Here is a 25,075-nt window from a genome sequence, read left to right on the forward strand (position 1 = left end):
CTCTGAAACAGAATTGGGGATAGTGACAGAACATCAGGGACAATGATGAATTTTTAAAGGTAGCAGTGGCAGTTCAGCAAGTTCTAGTTCGAGGGGCAGCCATGCAAGCTGTATCATCTGCAGAACAGGTCTCCTCTCATGTGGTCTGTTATTTACAGGGATGAACCCAGGGTGCTTAACCACTGAACAACATTCCCAGCCCTTTTTATTTTTTATTTTGAGACAGGGTCTTGCTAAATTACTGAGGCTGGTTTTGAACTTACAATCCTCCTGCCTCAGCCTCCAGAGAAGCTGGAATTATAGGCATGCGACACTGTGCCAGGCTGAATTTCTATTTTTTAATAAATTATTTCACTACTTATATCAGAAAGTTGAGTTTTGTTTATTGAAATTAAGATTTCTTACTGGTAGAGGCTACAAAGACAGGGACAAGATCATAGAATGCCTTTTATGTCATAATTAAGTGATGGTCCATTATGAAAGAATGGCAAGTCACTGGAGGTAGTAAGTTAGAAAGTGATATGGATATATTTTTCATTAATAATACCAGTCATAGGGCTGGGGATGAGGCTCAAGTGGTAGCGTGCTCGCCTGGCATGCGTGCGGCCCGGGTTCGATTCTCAGCACCACATACCAACAAAGATGTTGTGTCCGCCGAGAACTAAAAAATAAATATTAAAAAATTCTCTCTCTCTCTCTCTCTCTCTCTCTCTCCCTCCCTCCCTCCCTCCTCTCTCACTCTCTCTTTAAAAAAAAAAAATAATAATAATACCAGTCATAAATCACAAGCGCCTGGCCAGGCATGGTGGTGCACACCTGTAATCCCAGCTTCTGAGGAGAACAAGGCAGGAGGATTGCAAATTTGAGACAAGCCTCAGCAGCTTAGCAAGACCCTGTCTTGCTAAGTATAAAGGGCTGGGGATGTAGCTCAGTGGTAGAGAGCCTCTGGATTCAACCCCGAGTACCTGAAAAACAAATGAAAAAAAATTTAATAAATCACAAGTGCTTGAAATATGAAAGGTAGCACATACAGAGATTGAGAATTAGGACTTGTCAATTTGAGCTATGCTGGAGGGGGAGGGGAGATGTGATTAAAGAGAATGGTAAAGGGTGACCCCCCAGAGTGTCTAGAAGAATGGTTGTTCCTCAAACTGAGATTATATTGGAACCAGTTAATAATTTATATTACCTTGATTTTTTTCTTTAACCTTTGAATTGTGAAATAATAGTAGATTTACATTCATGCCTGCAATCCCAGCAGCTTGGGAGACTAGGGCGGGAAGATCACAAGTTCAAAGTCAGCCTTGACAAAAGCAAGGTGCTAAGCAACTCAGTGAGACCCTGTCTCTAAATAAAATACAAAATAGGGCTGGGGATATGGCTCAGTGGCTGAGTGCCCCCGAGTTCAATCCCCATTACCCCCCGCCAAAAAAAATAATAATATGGAGATATTCTGTGAATCCCTTACCCAGTTCCCCCCAGAGGTAGCATAGTGCCAAACTATAGTATGATATTGACAGGATATTGACATTGATACAGTCAAGATACAGATCACTTTCATCATTGATAAGTTGGACATCATCAAAATAAAAATATTTCGCTGTGTAAAAGAACTTGTAAAGAGTCCCCAAAAGAGAAATTACAGACTGGGAGAAAATATGTGCAAACCATACATCTAGCAAAGGATTTGTATCTAGAATATGTAAATAACTCTCAGAATTCAATATTTAAAAAATGAGCAAAAGACATGGATAGTCACAGACATTTCCCAAAAGAGGATATACAGATGGCAAACAAGCACAGGAAAGATGTTCAACTTCATTAACCATTAAAGAAATGCAAATTAAAATCACATGTCACTACACACATACCAGAATGGCTAACATCAGAAAAAAAAAAAAAGATAATATCAAATGTTGCTAAGGATGTAGAGAAACTGGATCACTCATCCATTGGTGGTGGGAATGTAAGATGGTATGGCCACTCTGGAACACAATTTTGTAGGCTCCTTTTAAAACTAAAAGCAGACTAACTATATGATATAGCAATTTCACTCTTGGATACTTGTCCCAGAGAAATCAAAATCTATTTTCATGCAGAAATGTGTGCACAAGTCTCCATAGTAGCTTTATTCATAATATTTTTTAAAACCTGGAAATTACCCAAAGGTCATTCGATGAGTATATGGTTACAAATATGACATCCATACCATGGAATACTACTCAACAATAAAAAGAATAAGCAATCAATGCATACAATGTGGATGAACCTCTAGGAACTTATATTAACAAACCAAAGTAATCTTAAAAGGAAGGACACAGCCAGGAAAGGTGGTTACACACCTATAATGCCAGCAGCTCAGGAGGCCGTGGTAGGAGGATTACAAGTTCAAGGCCAGCTTGGGCAATTTAGCAAGACTGTCTCAAACTAAAATAAAAAAGGCTGGTGGCATAGCTCAGTGGTAGAGACCCTCTGGGTCTAATCCCCAGTACCAAAAATAAACAAAAACAAGACAAAACAAAACAAAACCAGGAAAACTTATACTGCACAATCTCACTTATGTAATACTCAAGAAATAACATATATATAGAGATGGAAAACATATCAGTGATTGCCAGGAGTTAGGGAAGGGGAGGAAGGTGGTTGTGGCTAAAAAGTGTCTCTTTTGATAATGATACAGGTAAGTATCTTGACTAGTTACACAAAGCTACATGTGACAAAACTGTTGAGGGCTCTATATACATATACACAAATGAGTGCATTGTATAACTGGCAAAATCTGCATGTGCTCTAGGAATTGTACCAATGTCACTTTCCTGGTTTTGATATTATAGTGTATTGTTTTTTGTTTTGGTGGTGGAGATGGAACCCAGGACCTCATATATGCTACCAAGTGCTCTACCACTGAGCCACGCCCCAGCCCTGTACTAAAGTTCTGCAAATGCTAAAAATTGGGGAAGCCTGAGTGAAGGTGCATGTTTGTAACTACCTACGTGTGAGTCTCTTATTTCAAAGTAGAAAGTTTTAAAAATTGGGCTTATAAGCCCAAGGCACAGAAAGACTCTACTTCCACTCATGTGGAAGCTAAAAAGGTTGATCTAAGAGAAGACAGTAGAACGGCAGTCACCAGGGGCTTGGAGGAGGTAGAGAAAGTTTGGTTAGCAGGTATGAAACTACAGTTAAGATTATTAAATTGTAATGTTCTTTAGCAGAGTAGGGTGACAGTGGTCAATATTGTGTATTTCAAAATAGCTAGAAAGAGGACTTTGAGTGTTTCCAATTCAAATAAATGATAAATATTGGTGTGATAGGGACTGGGGTTATGGCTCAGGGTGGAGTGTTTGTCTTGCATGTGTGAGGTCCTGGGTTTGATCCTCAGCACCACATATAAAGGTATTGTGTCCATAAAATTAAAAATATATTGGTGTGGTAAATATATTAATAACCCTGATTTGATCATCCCACATTTTATACACCTGTCAAAATATCACACTGTACCCCATGAATTTGTGCCATTATTGTGTTAATTTTTAAAAAGAATTTTAAAAATCATTCTCAAAATCAGCACGATCAGCAGTCACAGAAGCGATGTGTCATTGCCTCACCACACGTTTTGAGACAGTTTCAAAGCTGCAGCTGCTTATCAATGGCCAGAGTGCACGGAAGCCACAATGAAGCCTTCTTTTCTCAGCATGTGTATTCACAGAGAACTGATGGTATTTGTTCCTTGTGTTGTCGATGACTGTCAATGCCATCACGTGCTCTTGTTTTCCATTTTCACAGTGACGGGTTTGTGGCTGGATCACCTCACCCCACCTTTTCTTCCTCCCAGGATGACAATGATAGTGTGTGTTGGGGGGTGTCGCACTGAATGACTGGCATTTTCCTTCCCATGATTGGTAGAAGCTCTGTCGATCACTTTTATAGTGACCTGGTCACCTTTGTAGTGGCCTAAGGTGCTGCCCCGATCCTCTAAGTAGCAGAATGTGTCTTCACCTGTAGGCATGGCCTCCCGCAGCCCCAGGGGTCGAATTACCTTTCCTGTCCTTGTAACCCTGCCCCTCTTGACCTTTTTTGGATGGAACATTCTAAAGAATGAGGATCCCCCCAATAAAAGTTCACTTCCGACCGTGCTAGCTCTTGCACCAGCCTCTCATGACTTTCTTTGCTCTCCTATATGGGGAGCTTGAGGCCGAGAGCAAGGAGCCATCCTGAAGCTTGATTTAAGGGTAAAATGTGTGTCTGTGTTTTATTTGGTATCCCAGGAAATTCACTCGAGCCACCTTTATTTAGCTCCCCGCACTGGTCGGGGAGCGGCAAGTGTGTATTTAAAAGTCCTCTCAGATTTCTCCCCATCTCCCTCCCCACCCTCCTTAAAGCTTCTTTTCATAACCCCCAATTTTAAAAATGGCCATTGCATATTCCCCTGTCTGCCCTATTTTATTTCCAAGATTTATGTAGCATCTTAAGATTGAGCCTTCAGCCACCCTGGAGTGTCTCGAGTATAAGCAGCCAACAAATCTTAGGATTTTCTCCATGGTGAGTAACTTTACCTTGGGGTGGGGGGAGAAAGAAAAAGAGAGTCATCAATTATACAGCCTGTTCTTTGGAAAGCCTGAGTGTCCATTTCTCCTCTCTCCCTTAAAGAGGGGACCACTTAGTCATTAACTAATAATGTCAAATCATACCAAATGCCAAAATGACAGTACTTCTGAAGAGTGACAGAGACATGTAAGGGTAACTTTGGCACGACTTTAAAGCCAGAAGGCCTCCTGTTAATGTTTTATTGGAACAAATCACTTCCTCTCAGGTTCCCATAAAGTCTCAGAGCTGATGATAGAAGATAATGTCATTTCCTTCTTGTATGGAGATAAGTCAAAGATCTTTAAATTCCCTGAATCAATGCCAAACAATGGTATATGAGAAGAGCAAAATTCATCCCCTAGGCTGGGCCTCTTGTTTACCATTCATGGGTTCTTAGGGCTTTGGTAGCAACTGTAGCAATGTTCTATAATAATGAGACATACCTACTCATCTTGGGAGAGAAGATATCTTGTTGTATTTTTGATATAACGCCTTGAATTCTAGAAGGCAAAAGTCAGAAAGGTTTATGTCAATGCGGGGGTGATGATATTACAGCTCAAGTTCTAAATTCCAAGAGTGGCTTAGAGAAGGTTTATAGACCCAATCAAGGAAGTGGAGGTTTTTAAAAATACTGCAGATGGCTCCCCCCCACCCCCGATCCTTTTTTTGAGGAGTTATTCTTAAATAAGGCAAATCAGCCACATGCAGAATGGGATCATGTACCCTTTCTCTTCACTTTACACACTGAGCTTTTTTTCTTTTTCTTTCTTTTTATACTATGGATTGAACTCAGGGGCACTCAGTCACTGAGCCATGTCCCCTATTTTGTATTTTCTTTAAGAAACAGAGTCTCACTGAGTTGCTTAGCACCTCATTATTGCTGAGGCTGGCTTTGAACTCACAATCCCCTTGCCTTAGCCTCCTGAGCCTCTGAGATTACAGACATGCACAACCACTTTCTTAATGAATTAAAATACAAGGAAGATGCTACCAAATATTTTCTGAAACTGACACATAATAGCTTTGTTATCATGATGTCTTTAGCTGTTTGATGGTTTATGCCTCTTTGTTGCCTTAGATGATTTTCCTTTTGGCAATCAAAGTTCATTTCACATAATCTAGCCATTTAGAGGGTCCTTCTGAGTCATTCCCTAGGCTGACCACAGACAAACCCCATGTGCACCTAGGAATATAACAAGCCACGTGCCTGCCAGTCTATCTCAGATGCCCAGCGGTCATAATGGGGTTTGCGATCACCAAGCCTCTTCAGAATGCCCTGGTTTTCCACAGTAATTCTCACCAGTTCGCGGTTCCTTGTTTCTCTGTTTAAGCTGAAAAACAAAACCCAAGGATGAGTGAAGGAGAAAATGCTTCTTGAGGATGGGAGATGGGGAGGAGGTGAAGTTGCCATTCCGTTTAGTTCCAGGCTGCCCAAGTGCAGGGAGGAAAGAGTCCTGCAGTGCCCTGAGGCCCCAAAAGCAAACCTGTCCTCAATCCCACTGCCCACTAGAAGATTCTCCTTTATTGGTCTGGGATGGTACTTGGGCACTAGGCAATTTTACAAAGCTCCCCCAGTATTATAATGTGAAACCAGGATCGAGAACCTCGAGTTTAAATGATGAGGAAAGGCTCCCAATGGATAAGTCACAAATGGCTGGCTACAATTTTTAGTCCATCCCACAACCCTCAGGTTTCAATTTTGTTTGAGATATACCAGGATAGAGGAAAGGCATCTTCGTGCACACACACCTCCACCAAATTCCTTCCTTTGCATACACTTCTTTTGTAGCTCTGACCACTTCAGATTGGTGTTATATTACGTAGATGTCTCCCTTTCTCAGACTTTGAGTTCTTATTTCATCTATTCCTGGTGCCTAGAACATTAATACTTACTCAGGAAATATTTGTGGAACCAATTTGAATAATACTGTGTCATTGTCTCAGCTATAGTGCTATGGTCTAAATGTCTGTGTGGCCCCCAAATTTGCATGTTGAAATCCTAACCCCCAAAGGGATAGTATTAGGAGGTGAGACTTTGGGGAGATGATTAAGTCACCCTAATGGGATTCATGTCCTCATGGGAGAAGTCTGAGAGAGATCCTTTTGCCCCTCCCACTGTGTGAAGTTACAGCGGAAAGATGGGTTCTGTGCAGCAGGAAGCAGCCCTTCCCAGACACCTAATTTGCTGGTGCCTTGATCTTTGGACTTCCCAGTCTCCAGAACTGTCAGACATAAATTTCTATTGTTTATAAGCTACCCAGTATATGGTACTGCAGCCCAAAAGACTAAGACATGTGGCTATCATTTTACAAAAGTGTGAAGTGCCTTCTTGTGACGAACTCTGAGTAAAACTCTGAAAAGCCTCTTAGATTATATTAGTTCTTTGATGCTAGAGAAAGTTCTCCATTCTCAAAGTTTCCATTCTCAACATGGTCTCTTTGGTTACTCTTCAAGATAATTTCTTTTAACTATTCCTCTTGCTCATGAGAACCCAGGGGGAAGGTCCAAGTTGATTTCCTAAAAATGGAATACAAGCCAGGTGTGGTGGTGCACGCCTGTAATCCCAGTGGCTTGGGAGGCTGAGGCAGAAGAATCGGGAGTTCAAAGCCAGCTTCAGCAATGGCAAGTCACTGAGCAACTCAGTGAGACCCTGTCTCTAAATAAAATACAACATAGGCTGGGGATGTGGCTCAGTGGTTGAGTGCCCCTGAGTTCAATCCCCGGTACCAAAAAAAAAAAAAAAAAAAGTGAAATACAGAAGAAGAACACTACCTTTTGGAATAGTATTCATTCCAGCAGTCCACCTGGGCAGGGCCCCGATGGGCATTGGCAATTTTCTGACACAGTTGCTTATTTTCATACTCGATTTTGTCGATTCTCTTTTGTTCACCCTGTTAAGAAACCCCACCCCACCGTGGTGACATCACTGCTGTGCTTGTTCTCACACATGAAGGCTCTCCTTTGGGACTGTGGTCACTGTGGAGAAGAGCAGAGTCTAGGAAAATGGAGCTGATGGGTATGGGGAGGTAGAGGAGAGCTTTGTGATAGGTGGGTATCTAGGAGGTTCTGGGAAAGCGACTCTCTTTAGGGTAAAGATTTAAAAAATCAATATGATATGCCTGCAGATGACAAGAACAAATACCTGTAGTCTGCTCAATTTTAAAATGTGATGTGTATGCGCCATTGGAGGTTTGGTATCAACCGCAGGCTTTACTAGAAAAGAGGGATAAAAGAACAATGTTACTGCACAGGAATCTTAGTGATGGCCTCAGAAAATCTACTAGAATAAACTCTGACTAATGAACTTGATTTATGACTATATTCTGGCCAAAGATTCCTCCCTCCTTTTCCTGGTACTGGGCATTGAACCTCCAGGCACTTTACCACTGAGCCACACCCCTAGGCCCCCCGCCTTTTTAATTTTGAGACAGTGCCTCGCCAAGTTGCTTAGGGTCTCTCAAGTTTTCTGAGACTGGCCTCGAATTTGCGATTCTCCTGTCTCAGCCTCCTGAGTCGCTGGAATTACACTGCGCCTGGCTCTGAAGAGTTTTGAGCAGAAGTGAAAGAATGGTGAGGAAATTTTACAGAGATAAACAGCCTTTGTCTATGGGCATTGAAGTCCTATCCTCTTTCTAACTTACTTTAGCTTTAAAGAGTTTAAAATAAGTGTTTCCACCACATGAAGTTCCTGGTGGAAGATAAATTTTGTTACTGATATTAATGTCCTCTTGAATAAACTCAGCAGAGAAGACCATATCACCCCAAAGTTGATAGTTTTATGGTGGACTCTTGGAGAACCACTTATGGCAGCATCCAACCGAAACTATCCACATACCTATTTGTATTCTATTCCTGTGAAGTATGTAGTGGCCAAGGTCCAGTTTTTTCCTGAAAGTTGTGCTTTGCCTATGATTAGAGACGATAACAGGGTAGGCCAGATAATCCAGGGAATTGTTCATCTTCTCTTTCTAGTCTAACTTCAGAAATGAGGCAACTAGGTCTTCTGTGAGGTACTTAGCTGTCCCCACGACAGGTGTCATAGTTATCCAATTATGACATCAGGATCAGGTCTTGGGAAAGGAATAGAAGCAAGAGAACATGCTGGCCATCTCTAGGTATCTACTTTTGAAAACTTTTTTGTAATTAAATTTTTTTATGTTGACATAAAATTTGAACATATTTGTGGGATGCAGAATAATAATTTGGTACATTTATTTGGTGTGTAATGATCAAATCAGGGTAATAAGCATTTCTATCTCCTAAAATGTAATTCTCTGTGTTAGGCTTCTATTTTTCATGCTAACCTAGGTCTAAGTCAAGATCAAGGGCAGGGGACTCCGAAGTTCCCCCGTCTGACTTGTATGTAGATGGTAACAATGCTGGAAGGAAAAGAGGGTTGGGATGGCACAGGCATGTGCTGGGGATAAATTCCATCCTTGGTTACGTACCTTGGGCTATAAGCCAAGTAGTTTCTACTACAGTTTCCCTGAAAGGACTCAAGACCATAAGCTTTTTGGGGAGATGACAGATGGCCTTAATGATAATCTGATCCAATTTTATCACTTTCCAGATGAAGAAATTGAAGTCCAGAGCAACAGCAAAGCTGCTCAAGAACCAAGTTAGTGGCAGAGCTGGGCTCAGGATGTGAGTCCCTAAATTCCAGTGACTGGGGCTGAGGTTGTAGCTCAGTGATAGAGCACTTGCCTAGCATGTGTGAGGCACTGGGTTGGATCCTCAGCACCACATAAAAATAAATAAAATAAAGGAATTGTGTCCATCTACAACTAAAAAATATTTTTAAAAAAATTCTAGTGACAATATTTGCCCCTTTGGAAAGTAGAATCTCATTTTTTTCATGAATGGGGAAGGGCTGCTTTCTTCCAGGACAGTATGCTTTTGAACTTAGTGGGAACTCAGCAAAAACTGAGCTACTACAGCTGCTTCAGGAAGGGCTGCAAAGGCGTCTGAGTGATGTTGACACTAGCAGTGGGTGCAAAACACATTCATTGTTGGAGGAAGGACTAACACTTATTGAGTGCTCACTATTAGTGCTGGGTGATTTCCTGTCACATTTAATCTTTCCAACAACACTAGAAGTTAGGAATTTAGTATCCCTTATTGGAAATGCATGGGACCAGAAGTGTTTGAATTTTGTGATATTTTATATGATGAGGTACCCAAGTCTAAACATGACTATGTATATACACCTTATATCCATAGCCTGAAGGTAATTTGTACAATATTTTTAGTGCACCGGCATTTTGACTGTGATGGGTCACAAGCGGGTCAGGTGTGGAGTTTTCCACTTGTGGCATGTCCGCACAAAGTTACAGATTTTGAAACAGTTCATATTTCCACATTAGGAGTCCTCAATCTGTTTTTTTTGTTTGTTTGTTTTTTAATTAACACCGCTTCCTCCTTTTCTTTAGCAAACAGGCTTAGAGAGATTTATTTCCCAGGGTCAGAATTCCAAGCCTGGATGCATAGAGTCCAAGCGCGATGTGGACTCTCAATGACCACTGAAAACAGATGTACCACAGAGTAGGGCTTCTTAGATTTTGGCCTCGGTCTGGATCCCCTGGGGTCCTCCATATCTATTCGATTGGCAGGTGACATGTCTGGGCTTGGAGCAGATATTCAGCGGACAAGCCTGGTTCGGGGGTGAGGGGTGGGGGTGAGGGAAGATGCCAAAACTTCTGTCTGCAGCAGAGTAAGATCTCACAGTAGACTCTGGGTGTCCCTGTCATCCTGAAAATGCGACACCTGGGTGTACCCCCGTCCATGGGAATATTTACAGCGCCTTGAATTTGGTTCAGTGAAGGAAGTTTTTGAACTTTTCAGTTTACAAAGATACCGAAACTGCCTAGCCGAGGGTGAGAGAGGATCCTAGACACTCCGGAATGGCGGCATTTCCGCCCAGGGACGCCCTGCGGAGCGTGGGCCCGGCGCCGGGTTGCGCGTGTCCTTCGCAAGCGGAGCGCGTTGGTCCCGTGCGCGCTGCACAGCGCTCGGCAGCTTCCCGCGCGCGGTGGTCCCGCCCCCGGGGCGGCTCCCGGCTCGCCAGCCCCGCCCCCTGACCCGGCCGCTCTCCCCTCGCTCGCTCTTGCCCGGGCGCTCAGGGCCCGGCCGCCGCCATGTCGGGCCCGTTCGAGCTCTCGGTACAGGATCTCAACGACTTGCTCTCGGACGGCAGTGGTTGCTACAGCCTCCCGAGCCAGCCGTGCAACGAGGTCACCCCGAGGATCTACGTGGGCAACGCGTGAGTCCCTCTTGCCGGCGCGGCACGGGCGCCCCTTCCCGAGCACCTGGCCCACCCGAAGCCGGGGTGGGGACATTGTGGGGAGCCCGGGCGCTGTCACCCCTCCGGGAGCGGGAGTGGGGGCTGGGGACGGGGCTGGAGTCGGTGCCCACCCCCGCGCATGGAGCTGAGGCGCTAGTTCCTGGCCGGCCGGGTCGCGGGGTGCGCTAAGACCGAGGGGTGCAGACCCGGCGCTCAGCTGCCACCCGCTCGGGGTTCGGCTTTGGGCGGGGTCGGGCTACCATGTTCACTTAACAGGTGGACCTCGGTAGCCCTGTCGGTCTTCTGCCCGCGCGTGTCATGTGACAGCAGCCTGGTTCTGCAGTGAGGTCACCGCGGAATGTCTGCCTCCGCTTCCATGGCAACGGGCTGACGTCAGGATCTGGGCGTGGTACCGTTCCCGACCCTGCAGGCCAAGTTCGGGGAATTGAAATACCCCAAAAGAGAGAGAGAAAGAGAGAGTTGGGCCAGGGATTTCCTGGCTCCTTTTCTTATCTTCCAGATAGAATTTGATTTAGATGGGATAATAAAGGATCTGAACCTTCTCATCACCAGGAAATGCATTTATTATTTATTACTATGTGTTCTTCTTATCAAATTGACTTTCTATTTTCTATTTTCATACTACAAATAAGAATTCCTCAGCAGCAGGATAGAACCAGGGTTAGCAATTCTGAAAGGTGCTGAAATGCCAGAAGGTCTACAGCCTGGGAGGGCTTGGGTTGGATATTCATGAGACACAGAGGACTCAGTTATCAAGGTCCTAAACTCCGTTGCCCCAGCCTAAAGACTGCATGTTAAGAACCAGTAACTAAACCCTCATTTTACACAGGAGAAAGTGGTGACCCAGAGTGATTGAGGGATTGTGAGGACAGGGCCAGTGTCTTGTTTATATGTATGTGGCTGGTCCTGCACTAGCACCTGCTGCTTAATCTTAAAATTACTGCCACTGAAATGGGGGTTATTATGGACCTAGAAGGGGTTCATGAGGCAAGGTCCTAACCTCATGGGGACAGGTCTCATCTGTTCCATCACTTATTTATCACATTGAGCACTTGCTAGGTGTCAGACACTGTGCAATGTTCCTTCAGTTGTGATGATAATAATGATAATGGTTGATGTGTAAACTGTTGAATTAACACTAGAGAAGGGAGATGAATGGGAATGACTCTTCTTTGTTCTTTCTGTCAGCCATTGCTTTATAAAACTGTTCAGTGTCCTGAGCAGGAACAACTAAAAAGAATCTCATAGTGTCAGCCAGTGGCCCAATAATTGCAGTATTCTGAGGAAACCCTGCCTATTCACCAACTACCCAAGCAGCAAGAAGGCTGTCAGGGTAGTTTGGCACATGGAGCTGTTGCTACTTCCCAAGTGGAAACCAAGGTTGTAAATATCTGGTAGTAGCCAGAGTGGCAAATGTGGTAGCCACTGTAAAAATACATATCCCTTGTCCTCTATTCAAATATTAGGGTATTGGTGGGGGGGGGTGCTCAATGGGGTCAACTAACCATCTAGTGCTGAGAAAACTCAAGTCCACTCCACCCCCCAGACCTCCTAAGTAAAATTAGGGTTCCATCCATGTCTTTGATGGGCAGGGACAGAACCTTTGTGAGCCATATTCTCCATGTCTTCAGGTGTTGGAGTTGATGTGGGCATGTGAAGCAGAGGGAGGTAGGAGTGAGAGCAGGGCTGGATGTTGGGAAAAGGGAGATCTCCTCCCAGCTCCAGATCAGCAGCCTGTGTGTGCACATGCACATCCCTGTGTCCTGTCCTATCCTTCTAGAGTTTAACCTCTGTCAGGTGAGGGCATTTCCCTCCTTTTCTCCCCACAAGGCTGCTGTGGGGAGATCATGTAGGAAACACCACTGTGATGTAATAACTGCTATTTGAATTGGGGTGTTGTTGTGAGATGAAATAAAGGGACCCTTTGACCATTCAGATCAGGTATTTTGTAATCTCCATAGTTCTGTTGAGACTCCTTATTCTCCAAGTGCTAACTCACCCAAGACAGCTTCAGAAACAAGGTTAGAGGAGTGTGGCAAGAAGGATCGCTTAGTGAGACAGGGAAGGGGCTGCTTGGCATATGATGATTTCATTCTTTTTCACTCATTTACCACATATTTACCCAGCACATACTACATGTCAGGCACCAGAGCAAGTGCTGGAGAGACTGACCTGAAAGAGACATGGTTCCCTTCTCAAGGAGCTCACAGCCTCCAAACAAGTACAACCACATGTTGGAATAGTAACCCTTGCTGTGGAGTCAGGCTCCATCAACAGAATGGCTCATTTAACACTCATAACTATGCTAAGCAGTTGGCACCATTATCGTTCCCAATGTACTGAGAGGGAAATGGAGGCAGAGAGAGGTGAAGTGGCTTGCTCAAAGTTGTCTGGTAGGCTGGATCCAGACCCAGGGAGTCTAGCTTCAGAGCTGTTTTTATTCACTTGCCTATGTCACCATAGAGGGAGCATGTTGCCATACGGAATGGAGGGGAGGAAATAGTGCAGAGGGTGGTGAAAGATGAGAGGGTGCATGTCTACAGAGAAGGCTGGAAAGGGTAGCAGAGGGATAGCTTGGACATGAAACCACCAGTCTATTTGGGGAAGCTGCTGGTAATTGGATATGGCCAGAGTGAGGAGCAAGGTCATAAGATGAGGTTGTAGAAGCCAGCTGGGTCCAACACACAGAGGGTTCCTTACTTTGCCAAGAGGCTCAGATGCTTCCCCTCCTTTCTCTCCTGAGGCTGCCAGTTGGTCAGTTAATCATAATCTGCTCCTGTCCCCTCTCCAGGTCTGTGGCTCAAGACATCCCCAAGCTGCAGAAACTGGGCATCACTCATGTCCTGAACGCTGCTGAAGGCAGGTCCTTCATGCATGTCAACACCAATGCCAACTTCTACAAGGACTCTGGCATCATCTACCTGGGCATCAAGGCCAATGACACACAGGAGTTCAACCTAAGTGCTTATTTTGAAAGGGCTGCAGACTTCATTGACCAGGGCTTGGCTCAAAAGAATGGTAAGGGACCTGCTGCTTAGGAACAAATGGAAGGCAGCTTTGACATGGACTGTCTTTCTAGAAAGACCCATAGCAGATTTCCTCTGGGAAAACCTTTCCTGTTCCTTGTGGTAAATGAATGAGAACTTCAGGTTTCTCTCTGCTTACCTGCTGCCTGTCAGGTGGCCCCCACACTGTACAAGATATTCAACTCTTTAACACAGTGGCAATGTCAGGTCCTTGCATTGGAAGCTTTTGGCTGAGGTTGGTTTCTAGCCACTTACCTCTCCACCCAATTCAAGTAGCTCTAATAATGAGGAAAATCTATCCTTGTTCCTGATAAGAAGTCTTCAGGCAAAGGAGCACCAGGGCTAATTGATGACACAGCTCAGTGGTGGTGTGTGGACCAGGTTCTTTCTTCTGCTGCCTTCACTGTTAGGTACACCCCTCTGGTCCCACGATGGGATCTGGCTACCACACCCCAACTAGACAGAGTGCAGCAGATGAGCAGTCATTTCTTCCTCTCATTTCTGTCCTTTTAAGAGCAAACAGAACATTCCCCCGAGTTCCTCTGGTGGGGATCTTCTCCCATCTCATTGGCTAGATACTTACATGGCCAGGGGAAGTGGGGCAGCCATGACTGGCTTAGGTTATGGGTCAGCCAGTCTTTAAATTCTTCCTGCAGTCCTCAGACATAGGTGGGACTGAAGGGGAACTACAGAGGGGCTGGTGGCCAGGCAAGGCATGCCAAGGAGAAATCCTGGGAGGCCACAGGATGGACATCAGTTGAGTGTTCTGGGCACCTTCCCCATATGCTTTTAGCTCTTTCTCTCAGCTCTGCCCATTGCCTCTTCCTCATTCTTTGGGGAGGGGGTGACCCCAGGAGGCACTATCAGCCTTGTTTCTAATACTTCTTGGACCTAGCAGCCTCCCTATCCAAATGATTCCCAGTGCACAGTTTCCTAGATCACTGGCTAGCACACATTCAGAGCTCAAGAGAGTTTTGTTGACTAGGGAAACTGCAGACTCTACTGTCAGGCCGTCTTCATGGTCACTGTCACTCCCTACCCTAGCCTGCCCTCTTTCCTCCTTCTCTGCTGAGTTTTTCACCTGGTACTGATGGAGAACAAGTGGCCCAGTTAAGGCCCAGTTAATCACTAGTTAGTCATCCATTTAGGGGACTCGGAGTTCTTTGACTTTGTTTCCTCTTTCCAGTCAACCAGGAAACATACCCTGGCTTCTTTTGATCTCCTGCTCTAGTCCATGTGGACTGGATCTTCAGTCTGGAAAGCTCTCCCTGCCTCCCACTCCTCTGTCCTCTAGCAAGCTTTCTGTCATGCAGTAGGGCTGAGCATAGCATCCTCTCTTCTGTGAACCTGCCTTCTGTGTCCCTTGTCCATCTCCCCAGCATCTGATGTAGTATCAGGTACATTCTGTAGTTGGTATACTGCAAATGATTACTGAACAAGTGACAATGAATTCTGTGGGCTCAAGTGCCATGTGTAAATGGTTTCAAGACTAGGTGAGTGAGTCAGCAGAAATATACTGGTCTCAAGGGACCAAGGACCAATCACTAAGAGAGCCAGATTGGATGGCTGTGGGGGTGCTCAGAGGAGAGCGCTGTACTTCCAGCTAGGAAGATCAAGAGAGGCTGTGTGGAGGGGCTGGCATCTGGGTTGGACTTGGATGCATGGTAGACTGTGTGCCCTGGGCATAGAGCATGTTTCAGGTGGCAAGGTGTCTGCTCTGCAGAGGGTCCTGTTCCCAGGCAGGGCAGGGGAAGCTCCACTGTTTTGTTTTGTTTGTACTAGGGATTGAACTCAGGGGCACTGAACCACCGAGCCACATCCCCAGCCCTTCTTTGTATTTTATTTAGAGACAGGGTTGTTTAGGGACTTATTAAGTTGCTGAAGCTAGCTTTTAATTAGCAATCTTCCTGCCTCAGCCTCCCAAACTGCTGGGATTACAGGCGTGTCCCTTGGTGCCTGGTGGAAACTCCACTCTGAATGCTGTAGGTATAATGGCCAGGGAGTGAATGGGCAGGAAAGTGGAGGCTTCCCACCTCTTGATTTGGGAGGCTCTGGGAAAATAGAATGGTGTTCTGGGGTAGGGAGAGGAGGGCAGAAGAGCTGCTGTTTGACTCTGGGCCAGCAGATTTCCCTCCAAATAATACCAATGTACTGGATGCCACAGGGGACTTCTCATATTGGTTAATATTTATTGTGTACTCCAGAAAACCAGCCAGTAGACTGTGTGTGAGTATATACACACACACACACACACACACACACACACATATATATATATACACACCCAGTTAAGGTGTGTATGTATATATACACATACATACATATATATATATATGATTTATCATATTTATTTATTATATAGTAGGCCCCCTTATCCTCAAGGGATATGATCCAAGACCCCCCAGATGGATGCCTAAAACTGCAGACAGACATACTAAGCTCTGCACATGCTGTCCATTTTCCTGTGTGCCCTGTAGCTTGCCACATAGTACCAGAGTTCATCTGCCTTTCCATGTTTTATCCTCAGGTGCCTTTTTTGCATCACTACTTTTGCTGTTTGAGGTCATTAATTTTTTAAATTAATTTTTAAAATTAAAAATAAGTAAAATAAAGGTTACTTGATCCAGGATCAGTGGACATGCCTGTAATCCCAGTGGCTCGGGAGGCTGAGGCAGGAGGATTGTGAGTTAAAAGCCAGCCTGAGCAAAAGCCAGGCACCAAACAATTCAGTGAGACTCTGTTTTTAAATAAAATACAAACTAGGGCTAGGGATATAGCTGAGTGGTTGACTGCCCCCGACCTGGCACTCACAAAAAAAAAAAAAAAAATGTTACTGAACACAAGCCCTGCAATGCCATAACAGCCAACCTCCCACTACCAAGTGACTCACCATCAGGTTGGATTTGTTGTGGATATGCTGGAGGAAGGGGTGATTCACGTGCTGGGCAGGAGGGTGTGGGATGGCATGAGACTTCATCCCGTTACTCAGAACTGCACAGAATGTAAAACTTAATGACTTGTTTATTTCTGGAATTTTCCATTTCATATTTCTGGCCATGGTGGACCATAGGTAGCTGAAACTGCAGAGCGAAACCACAGATAAGGGAGGAATACTGTATTATTTTATATATATACATTCAGATATGTATGATTTATTAGACTGTCTCAATTTATCAGAATTGTCTCAAGTGATTATCAGGTCAGGCAAGTCTGAAGTCTGGATGACAGGGCCATCAGAATGGAAATTTAGGCAGGGTTTCTGTGTTAAAGTCTTGAGGCAGAATTACTTCTCTAGGAAACCTGATTTTGTCCTTAGGGTCTTTAACTCATTTGGTGAGTCCCACCTACATGGTAAGGGTAATCTCCTTTAAAGTCCTTTGATGTAGATATTAATTACAACCAAACAAAACCTTCATAGCAACATATAGTCTTGTGTTGTAACAAGCAGCTGGCCACTTCAGATTAGCCAAACTGATCTGTTTAACCAGCAAGTTAAAATTTAATTAAACCCACGTTCAGATGGCTTCAGAGAGTTGGGGTTTAAACCCCTGTGCTGACAACGGAAATCTGGGACTGGTGACAGGAGGGCCAGTAGGAGTTTTCTAGGCAGCCAAGATGGAGAGAGAGAACAATACATGCAAAGGCATTGAGGTGAGAAAATGGCAACAGAGCAGTTGACTTTAAAAGCCACCCTTTGTAGACTAGACCCAACCCTCAGGATAGTGACAGGTCATTTTGTATTTTAAAAAGATCCTTCCAGCTGCTGGGTGGAGTGTGGATTGGCAGCAGTGAGGCATGATGGAGAGAGCTGCTTTTAGAGGCGTTAAGGGGCACAGGTGAGAGATGACGAGGACTGGGCATGATGGCCCACATCTATAGCCCCAGCTGCGGCTGCTCAGAAGGCTGAGGCAGGAGGATCACTTGAGCCCAGGAGCCTTAAAAAAAAATGTGTAGGGCTGGGGATGTGGCTCAAGTGGTAGCGCAATCACCTGGCATGCTGGCGGCCCGGGTTCGATCCTCAGCACCACATACAAACAAAGAGGTTGTGTCTGCCGAGAACTAAAAAATAAATATTAAAATTCTCTCTCTCTCTCTCTCCCTCTCTCTCTCTCTTTAAAAAAAAAATGTGTGTGTGTATGTATATACATACATATATATATATATATATATATATATATATATATATATATATATATATATATATAAATGAATGACAGGAACCTGAACTGAGCACTCTATGTGGGGAGGGAGGCAGAAGTAGAGAAGGGCCTCCTGCAGTGTACTGAGACTTTGCTGACAATGACCTCTGGCCTCTCCTCTTTGTTCTTCCTTCATTCCTTCACCTGTATTTTACTTATTAGTGACCTCGAACAGCAAAAGTAGTGATGCAAAAAAGGCCCCAGAAGGCAGGCCAAAGGCAGACTGGAGTGCTGGGAGAAGGGGAGCAGGGGTGATATCAGAGGAGGGCTGGACTTTATAGGACCCCAGGGCGGCTTGGAGAGCCAGGAGAGAGCAGAATGTGTATATGTGTGTGTTGGTTTTGTTTGCATTTATACTTGACATCTGTCCTTTTTAAATTGTTTTGTTGAAATACATTTAGCTTTCTGTAAGCTACAACATTAAATGAGACAACTGAATGAGTTTTGACACATGTGCACACCTGTGACAGTAAACATAGCCATCACCGCCACAAATTTTGCATGTCCTTTAGTCCTCTCCTGCCCCTTTGCCCTGTATTTCCAAGCACCTGCTGATTTGCTCTCTGTCACTAGAGATCAATGTGCATTTTGTAGGACTTCATATCAACAGAATCAGACAGTGTGCATTTTTTATTTCAAGCTTCATCCATGTTGTGTCACACATCCCTGGTCGATCCCTCCCTTCTACTTATTGCTGAGTAGTATTCCATTGACTGGATACATTACAGCTGCTTATACCCATTCATCGGTTGGTGGATGTTTGAGTTCTCCTCGTGTTTCACCTTTGATTAAAGTACAAAATATACACAGAGAAGGTCCATGTCACAACTGTGTAGTTCTGTGAATGGCACACACCCATATATCAGCCCCCAGATTAAGAAAAAACAGAGGGCTGGGGATATAGCTGAGTTGATAGAGTGCTTGCCTCGTGTGTACAAGATCCTGGATTCAATCCCCAGCACCACACAAACAACAACAACAACAACCAAAAAAGCAGCTAGCCTCTGCAAACTGGGGAGACCCCTGTGCACTGGGGGTCCTCAGTGGCACTGCTGAGCCTTAGGGTGGGTGTTCAGCTTGAGGAGCTTCTGCCCCAGCTTCCAGAGTGGCTGTACTCTTTACACCCTGCCCTCCCTGGCTATCCAGAAGAGTCCTTGTTGTTCCACATCTCCACTGGCTGACTTTTTATTTTCTGTCTTTATCATTTTAGCCATTTTGGTGGCGCCCAGTGGCATTGCATAGTACTTTTTTTTTTTTTTGAGATTGGACCCAGGGCATCCAGATCCAGCATCCTGGGCAAGCACTCTACTACTAGTAGAGCCACATCCCCCGCCCTTTTTAAATTTTTTATTTTGAGACAGGGCCTCAGTTGCTAAGACTAGCCTCAACTTGTGGTCCTCTTACCTCAGCCTCCTGAGAACCTGGGATTATAGGCATGCACCACCATGCTCTGCTACATAATGCTTTTTTTTTTTTTTTTTTTTTAGTCATGTGGTCAGATGTCCCCAGCTCACTGAATCTCCCCCGTTTCTTACAGGCCGGGTGCTTGTCCACTGCCGTGAGGGTTACAGCCGCTCCCCAACACTAGTCATTGCGTACCTCATGATGCGTCAGAAGATGGACGTCAAGTCTGCCTTGAGCATCGTGAGGCAGAACCGTGAGATCGGTCCCAACGATGGTTTCCTGGCCCAACTTTGCCAGCTTAATGACAGACTAGTCAAGGAGGGGAAGTTGAAACTCTAGGGCACCCCCACAGCCTCTTCTCTAGAGGTCTGATGGGAAGGCCCTACTTGAGGGTGTCCCAAGCCGCCATGTTTAGGAAACAGTTGTACCCTTCCCCCAGAGTCACAAGGCACTTGCCTACATGTCTGTCCCAACATGGCCCTGGGCCACTTCCCCCTATCCCCAGGGGGCCTATAAAGAAGCTTGCCAAGGAGGGCATTCTTGCTTCCTGATTGTCCTGTTCCTGTAATTTATGTCTTCTTCTTCAGGTGGGCACTTGGGAGGGGAAGGCCTGTGGCATGCATGCTTCTCCATGACCCAGGGCAGGAGGTCTCTGGGAATGTGAGGCCTGAGCCACTCACAGGGGCTCCTCATGACCTCCTTCCCACAGCCTAGATTCTCTCCTAAGTGGAGACCTCAGCACTTGAGCCCAGTAAAGGCACTATGCAAGTGTGGCCCCCCCTGTCCCCACCACGTCTGTCACCTGGTTTCGTCACAGCCTTCCACACCCTGCTCATGCACAGAGGCGCATCATGGGGTCTGAAGCTGGGCTGGGGGTATCGTCAGTTAGTGGATGGAAATTCCTGTGAAGAGGCTGCTTTTTAATTATTTCCTTAGGATTCAAGATATGCCACACAAGGAGCCTGCTTGGGTGGGCAAGTGCGTTCTCTTGGAGGACTCCCCTAAATGCATAGAATTTTTTTAAATGTGCCTCTTTGGAAGGCCAGAGTTCTGAATGCACTGCTTTGGAATATTTCCTTGGACTACTCTGTGACTTCCCTTGTTAGGAGAGCTATGCCTCCGGGCACGGTTTTATTTTTCTTTTTTAGAAAACAGGGTGTTGAGATCTAGCCTATTTAAAAACCCCACCATTTGGAGAATTACAAGGGTTTTGTCTTGAATTATAGTGTTGGCGAGCCCAAGCCACTCGTGCTAACTGCTTTTTTGTCCCAGTTGCTATTCCAAGAATCGGAGGAGGAAGTGAGCCAATTACAGCGTGTGTGTGGGGTGAGCGCATGGGGGCGTGCCTCTCAGACATGCAGCCAGAGGACAACAGGGAAAGAAGAGTCCCAGGCGCACACCCTGGCCACTTATAGGTGGCTCAGACCTCTCTGGTGCCCTTGCCACCTGGATCCTTCGCTGGTGGCAGAGCAAACATGAAAAGGACTTCTTAAGGACTTTTTAAAGATGATGTCAGAGTGCACACTAGCACAGTGTGTGCACTTTTGCCACAAGATGGGAGTGTGTGTTGAACAGTCTTGCTGGAACTTTACATTCTTGTTATTATGGAAAGTAATGCAATGCTATGTCTTCAGGGTCACAGAGGGGTGGTCCTCAGCCCTGCTCCCAGCGCCTACTCAGAGGTGTCTCATCCAAATTTCTGGAATTAAACTCTGGTTTTGAGTGTCAGATATATTTAGGGTGTTGTTTTAGTGGGTGTACCCAGCTCCCCAAAGTCTATTATAAATTTATGTGGGATCACTTGTAAGGATTTGCACAGGAGTCTTGCTTAAAGTGAAAGAAGTGTCAGGGACTTTTGTTGAATATTTAAAATTCAGCTTTAAATTTAAATTCTAGCAGTGTTCATGTCAAGGTGGGGAATGTGCCTTTTTCAGTAACTAGGAGCTTCCAGCAGAGATGAGAAGCAGGTGGCCTAAAAGCCTCACTCCCAGGGGTGCAGATCTCTGATCACAGCAGGAACAGTGCTGCACAGCCAGGACTGTCCCATCCTCTTTTTTTCTGTAAACACAATAGCCCTGAACAACTGGGATCTGTTGTCCTTACCAGATATTGGGCTGTCGAGAGAGACCCACCTAAATGGAGTGGTCATCCCCTGAGCTGTGTACCTCATGTCACAGTTCTCACTTAATCTAACTTGATCCTCATGGGAACCCTATAAAGTTGACAGAGCTTAATCTAATCATACATTGTTACCATTTTTTTTAAAGGAACGTGGGTTCAAAATGATTAAGGGCATAACCCCTAGTGTCCTTAAGGTAGAAAGGAGGCAAGATTTTAGGTTTGCTGTTCCAGGAAGCTGGATTTGTTCTTTCTGTGATACAGCTCAAGAAAGGAACTCTCCAGGAGTGTCCAGGTTCACAGCTCACACCCTTGACCCAGCCCTGGAGAAGGAAGTGGAAAGTGTAGGTCCCTAATGGGGTTAGAATGTGCAGTTATTCTTCCAGGTGATTTGTAGCAGCCCTAGGCTTTCTGGATTCTGCTTCTGGAAGAGGCTCAGAAATAGGCTGTGATTACCCCAAAAGACAGTCACAATTACTTAGGCAAAAGCTGCAGGTTGGCCTGGCTAATCAACTAGCACCCCTTGCGGGCGGGCCTCTCTGCAGATATGAGGTGGGGAAGGCTATTGGGAGAATTACTGCCTTTCCTTTGGGGCTACTTTGCTAAGAACTTGAGATTTTTTTTTTTTTTTTTTCATTGTCTCTAGGCCTAGAAACCCCATATTTACTTTAAGAGATTTAGCTCCTAGTTCTTTAAGTAAAATACAAGTCTGTTGTGTAAGAGCCATCACATGCCCAGCCGTGGGTGGGAGCTGTTCTTGGAGAGCTTTTACCCCTGGGAAGTGATGGAATGGAACTCAGGGTGTCCCTCCTCCTCCCCAGACCTGATCCCTTTCTTTGACTAACAGAGCCCCATCCAGGCAAGATTAGAGCGCCAAATTGAAGCAGTCTACCTTTCCATAGGCTTATCTGTTTCCCTGCCACTCTGAGTTACCTTGAGAGAATATACTACCACCAATCAAATGGCTCCCACATTGTAGGGGCCTCTAAGCAAGAATTGCCATTTGAAATTTAGCACCTCCAGGAAATTAGAGGGAATGCATAATACTACAATGGCCAGCAGGTGGCGCTGTGTTCTACCCATTGTGATGCATGGTTCTGAAAGGGAATGTTGGTGCCTTTTATGTCACAAGTTCATAGTTAGATGTTAACAATGTTAAGATGCTAATGTTTTAACCAAAATAAGCACTGATCTTAAATGTTAAGAGATGAGCATTTCCCGTGGGAAATTTTATTTGTCATAAAACTAGTGTCAGGAATCACTAAAGAGCCAACAAAGATGGTCCTTCTGTGCCAAGATTCTGTCCTGACTGGAAATAGAAGCCATCTTAGAGTGAGAGTGAAGACTGGTTAGAAGCTTAACTTTTGTTCCATTTACTTTCTGCCAGCTTTTAGGATAATTTGATTATAAAGGAGTGGTCTCCTGGAAGGGGAAGGGGAGGTATCAAATTGGTTTAAAAAAAAAAAAAAAAGGCTGGGGGTGTAGCTCAGTGGTAGAGCGCTTGCCTAGCATGCGTGAGGCCGTAGGTTCAACCCCCAGCATCTCTCTCTCTCACACACAAAAAATGCAAGTTTAATGTCCGTTGTATCACCAATCAGTGTTAAAACACTAAAATTGTAACCAAAATAAATGTCTTACCTTACAAAGAAACAGACTTTGTTGTCTTCCTTATCTCAGTTTTACTTATATGCCTTGACTTTGTTTGCTTTTTCTGTCTTTAGAAACTATTGTAAAGGGGCTGGGGCTGGGGCTGGGGCTCAGTGCTCTTGTCTGTCATGTGTGAGGCACTGGGTTCGATTTTCAGCACCACATATAAATAAATAAAGATCTATCAACAACTAAAAAATATTTTTAAAAAAACCTAAAGTAAAAATTAGCCCTCCTTAGTTAGAAGTTCAGTGATGATTATATTTATGCACTAGATATTTTTTGGATATCTTTCTGGTAACAGTTCCTGAACTGTGACCTTGCAAAGTGATGCCATTCATAAGGAGTTCATATGCACAGAAGTTCCATTTCCAAAGCATATGCTGAAATGGGTTAACCTAAATGAACAAGTGGTGTTCAGTTCCTTAAAAGTGGATGTGAAACACATTTGATTAATGTATATTTTTATTATATTTCTAAATGATTAAAATACCTACTTTTAAAACCATGAGACATCTCTCTGGAAATCTGGGATTCAGAAAATCTAGTTTGAAAGCCCAAGATCTAGATTTAGATCCAGGTTAGCATTCCTAGACCACAGAGTACTTGGGCCACCAGCCTGAGGAGAAAGGCAGGAAGGAGAGGGCAGACAAGCCTCCTACTTGAGCTGGCCTCAGGTCAGCCCAGCCAGCAGGATGTACCAGGAAGGTGTGTGTGGTGGGGGTGGGGCGGGGGGACAGACAGTCTCCAAAGGCAGCAGGGATGGTGGCAGTATGTGTAGCAATGGAGTAGTGACTGGTCCCCACCTCAGAGGGCCTGGTCTTTCAAGTAAAGTGAAGCTAAAGTTTTACCTTATTAGGGTTTGGGCAGCCATTGGTCTTTTCTAAGGAGAATGAGTGACAAGCTTTGGGGGGCTACTGTGCCCCAGGAGCTGCTGAATAAGCAGGGAATTTTCAGCTGTGCTGAGACCTTGAACTTTACAAAGAACTACTTCTTTTTTTATTTTTTGGGTGCTGGGGATTGAACTCAGGGGCACTCAACTACTGAGCCACATCCCCAGCCCTATTTTGAATTTTATTTAGAGACAAGGTCTCACTGAGTTGATTAGTGCCTCACTGTTGCTGAGGCTGGCTTTGAACTCATGATCCTCTTGCCTTAGGCTCCTGAGCTGCTGGGATTACAGGTGTAGGCCACCACACCTGGCACACAGAACCAATTCTAAATGCAAATAATGAAGTAATTTAGACATCCATCAGTGCAAGCAACTGCCTAGAAACTGATGCCTTCCCAAACCAGATATTCCCTTTGTATCACTGACCTGAGGGAGCACAGTCAGTTTTTAAATGTAGCCAAGAAGGAGAATCCTTCATTTCCATTCATTAGAGATGGGCCTCATGAATCAAGTAGAGAATGAAACCAGATGACCTTCAAGATTCTGTGATTCTGAGGAGTTGAGGTAGCATAATTTACTTTCCAAGTTTGGCCTGGCCTTCAAAGTCAGATCCAAATGCCATGTCTTCTCATGGCCTCCCCAGAGGGAGAGATGGTTTTCTCCTCTCAGGAAACAATGCTTTATCTTTAAAAACAACAACAAAAACAAAATCTGGCGAAGACATGCAACAACAAGAACTCTCATCCATTGCTGGTGTGAATGTAAAAGGATACAGTTGCTTTGGAAGACAGTTTGGCGGTTTCTTACAAAACTAAACATCTGCTTACCATATGATCCAGTAATGTGCGCCTTGGTATTTTTTCAAATGACTTGAAAATTGATGTCCACATAAAAACCTGCACAC

At 44.8% G+C, this 25,075-nt stretch overlaps 2 protein-coding genes across 2 annotated transcripts; one reads left to right on the top strand and one right to left on the bottom strand.

Moving 5' to 3' along the window:
- Positions 1 to 5,027: 5,027 nt before the first annotated feature.
- Cfap97d1 (CFAP97 domain containing 1) lies at positions 5,028 to 8,543 on the bottom strand. The gene is made up of 5 exons (XM_076871688.1): positions 8,420 to 8,543; positions 7,727 to 7,797; positions 7,357 to 7,475; positions 5,792 to 5,915; positions 5,028 to 5,084 (listed from the first exon to the last, which is right to left on the bottom strand). Exons 1-5 carry the CDS (start codon positions 8,541 to 8,543, stop codon positions 5,028 to 5,030), a joined length of 495 nt encoding a protein of 164 aa, XP_076727803.1.
- Positions 8,544 to 10,664: 2,121 nt separating this feature from the next.
- Positions 10,665 to 23,282, top strand: Dusp3 (dual specificity phosphatase 3). The gene is made up of 3 exons (XM_076870563.2): positions 10,665 to 10,843; positions 13,677 to 13,903; positions 19,648 to 23,282. The coding sequence occupies exons 1-3, from the start codon at positions 10,719 to 10,721 to the stop codon at positions 19,851 to 19,853; spliced, it is 558 nt and encodes a 185-aa protein (XP_076726678.1). The 5' UTR covers positions 10,665 to 10,718; the 3' UTR covers positions 19,854 to 23,282.
- Positions 23,283 to 25,075: the final 1,793 nt, after the last annotated feature.

Source organism: Callospermophilus lateralis, chromosome 11 (genome assembly GCF_048772815.1).
Source record: "Callospermophilus lateralis isolate mCalLat2 chromosome 11, mCalLat2.hap1, whole genome shotgun sequence".
Classification (NCBI taxonomy): Eukaryota; Metazoa; Chordata; class Mammalia; order Rodentia; family Sciuridae; genus Callospermophilus; species Callospermophilus lateralis.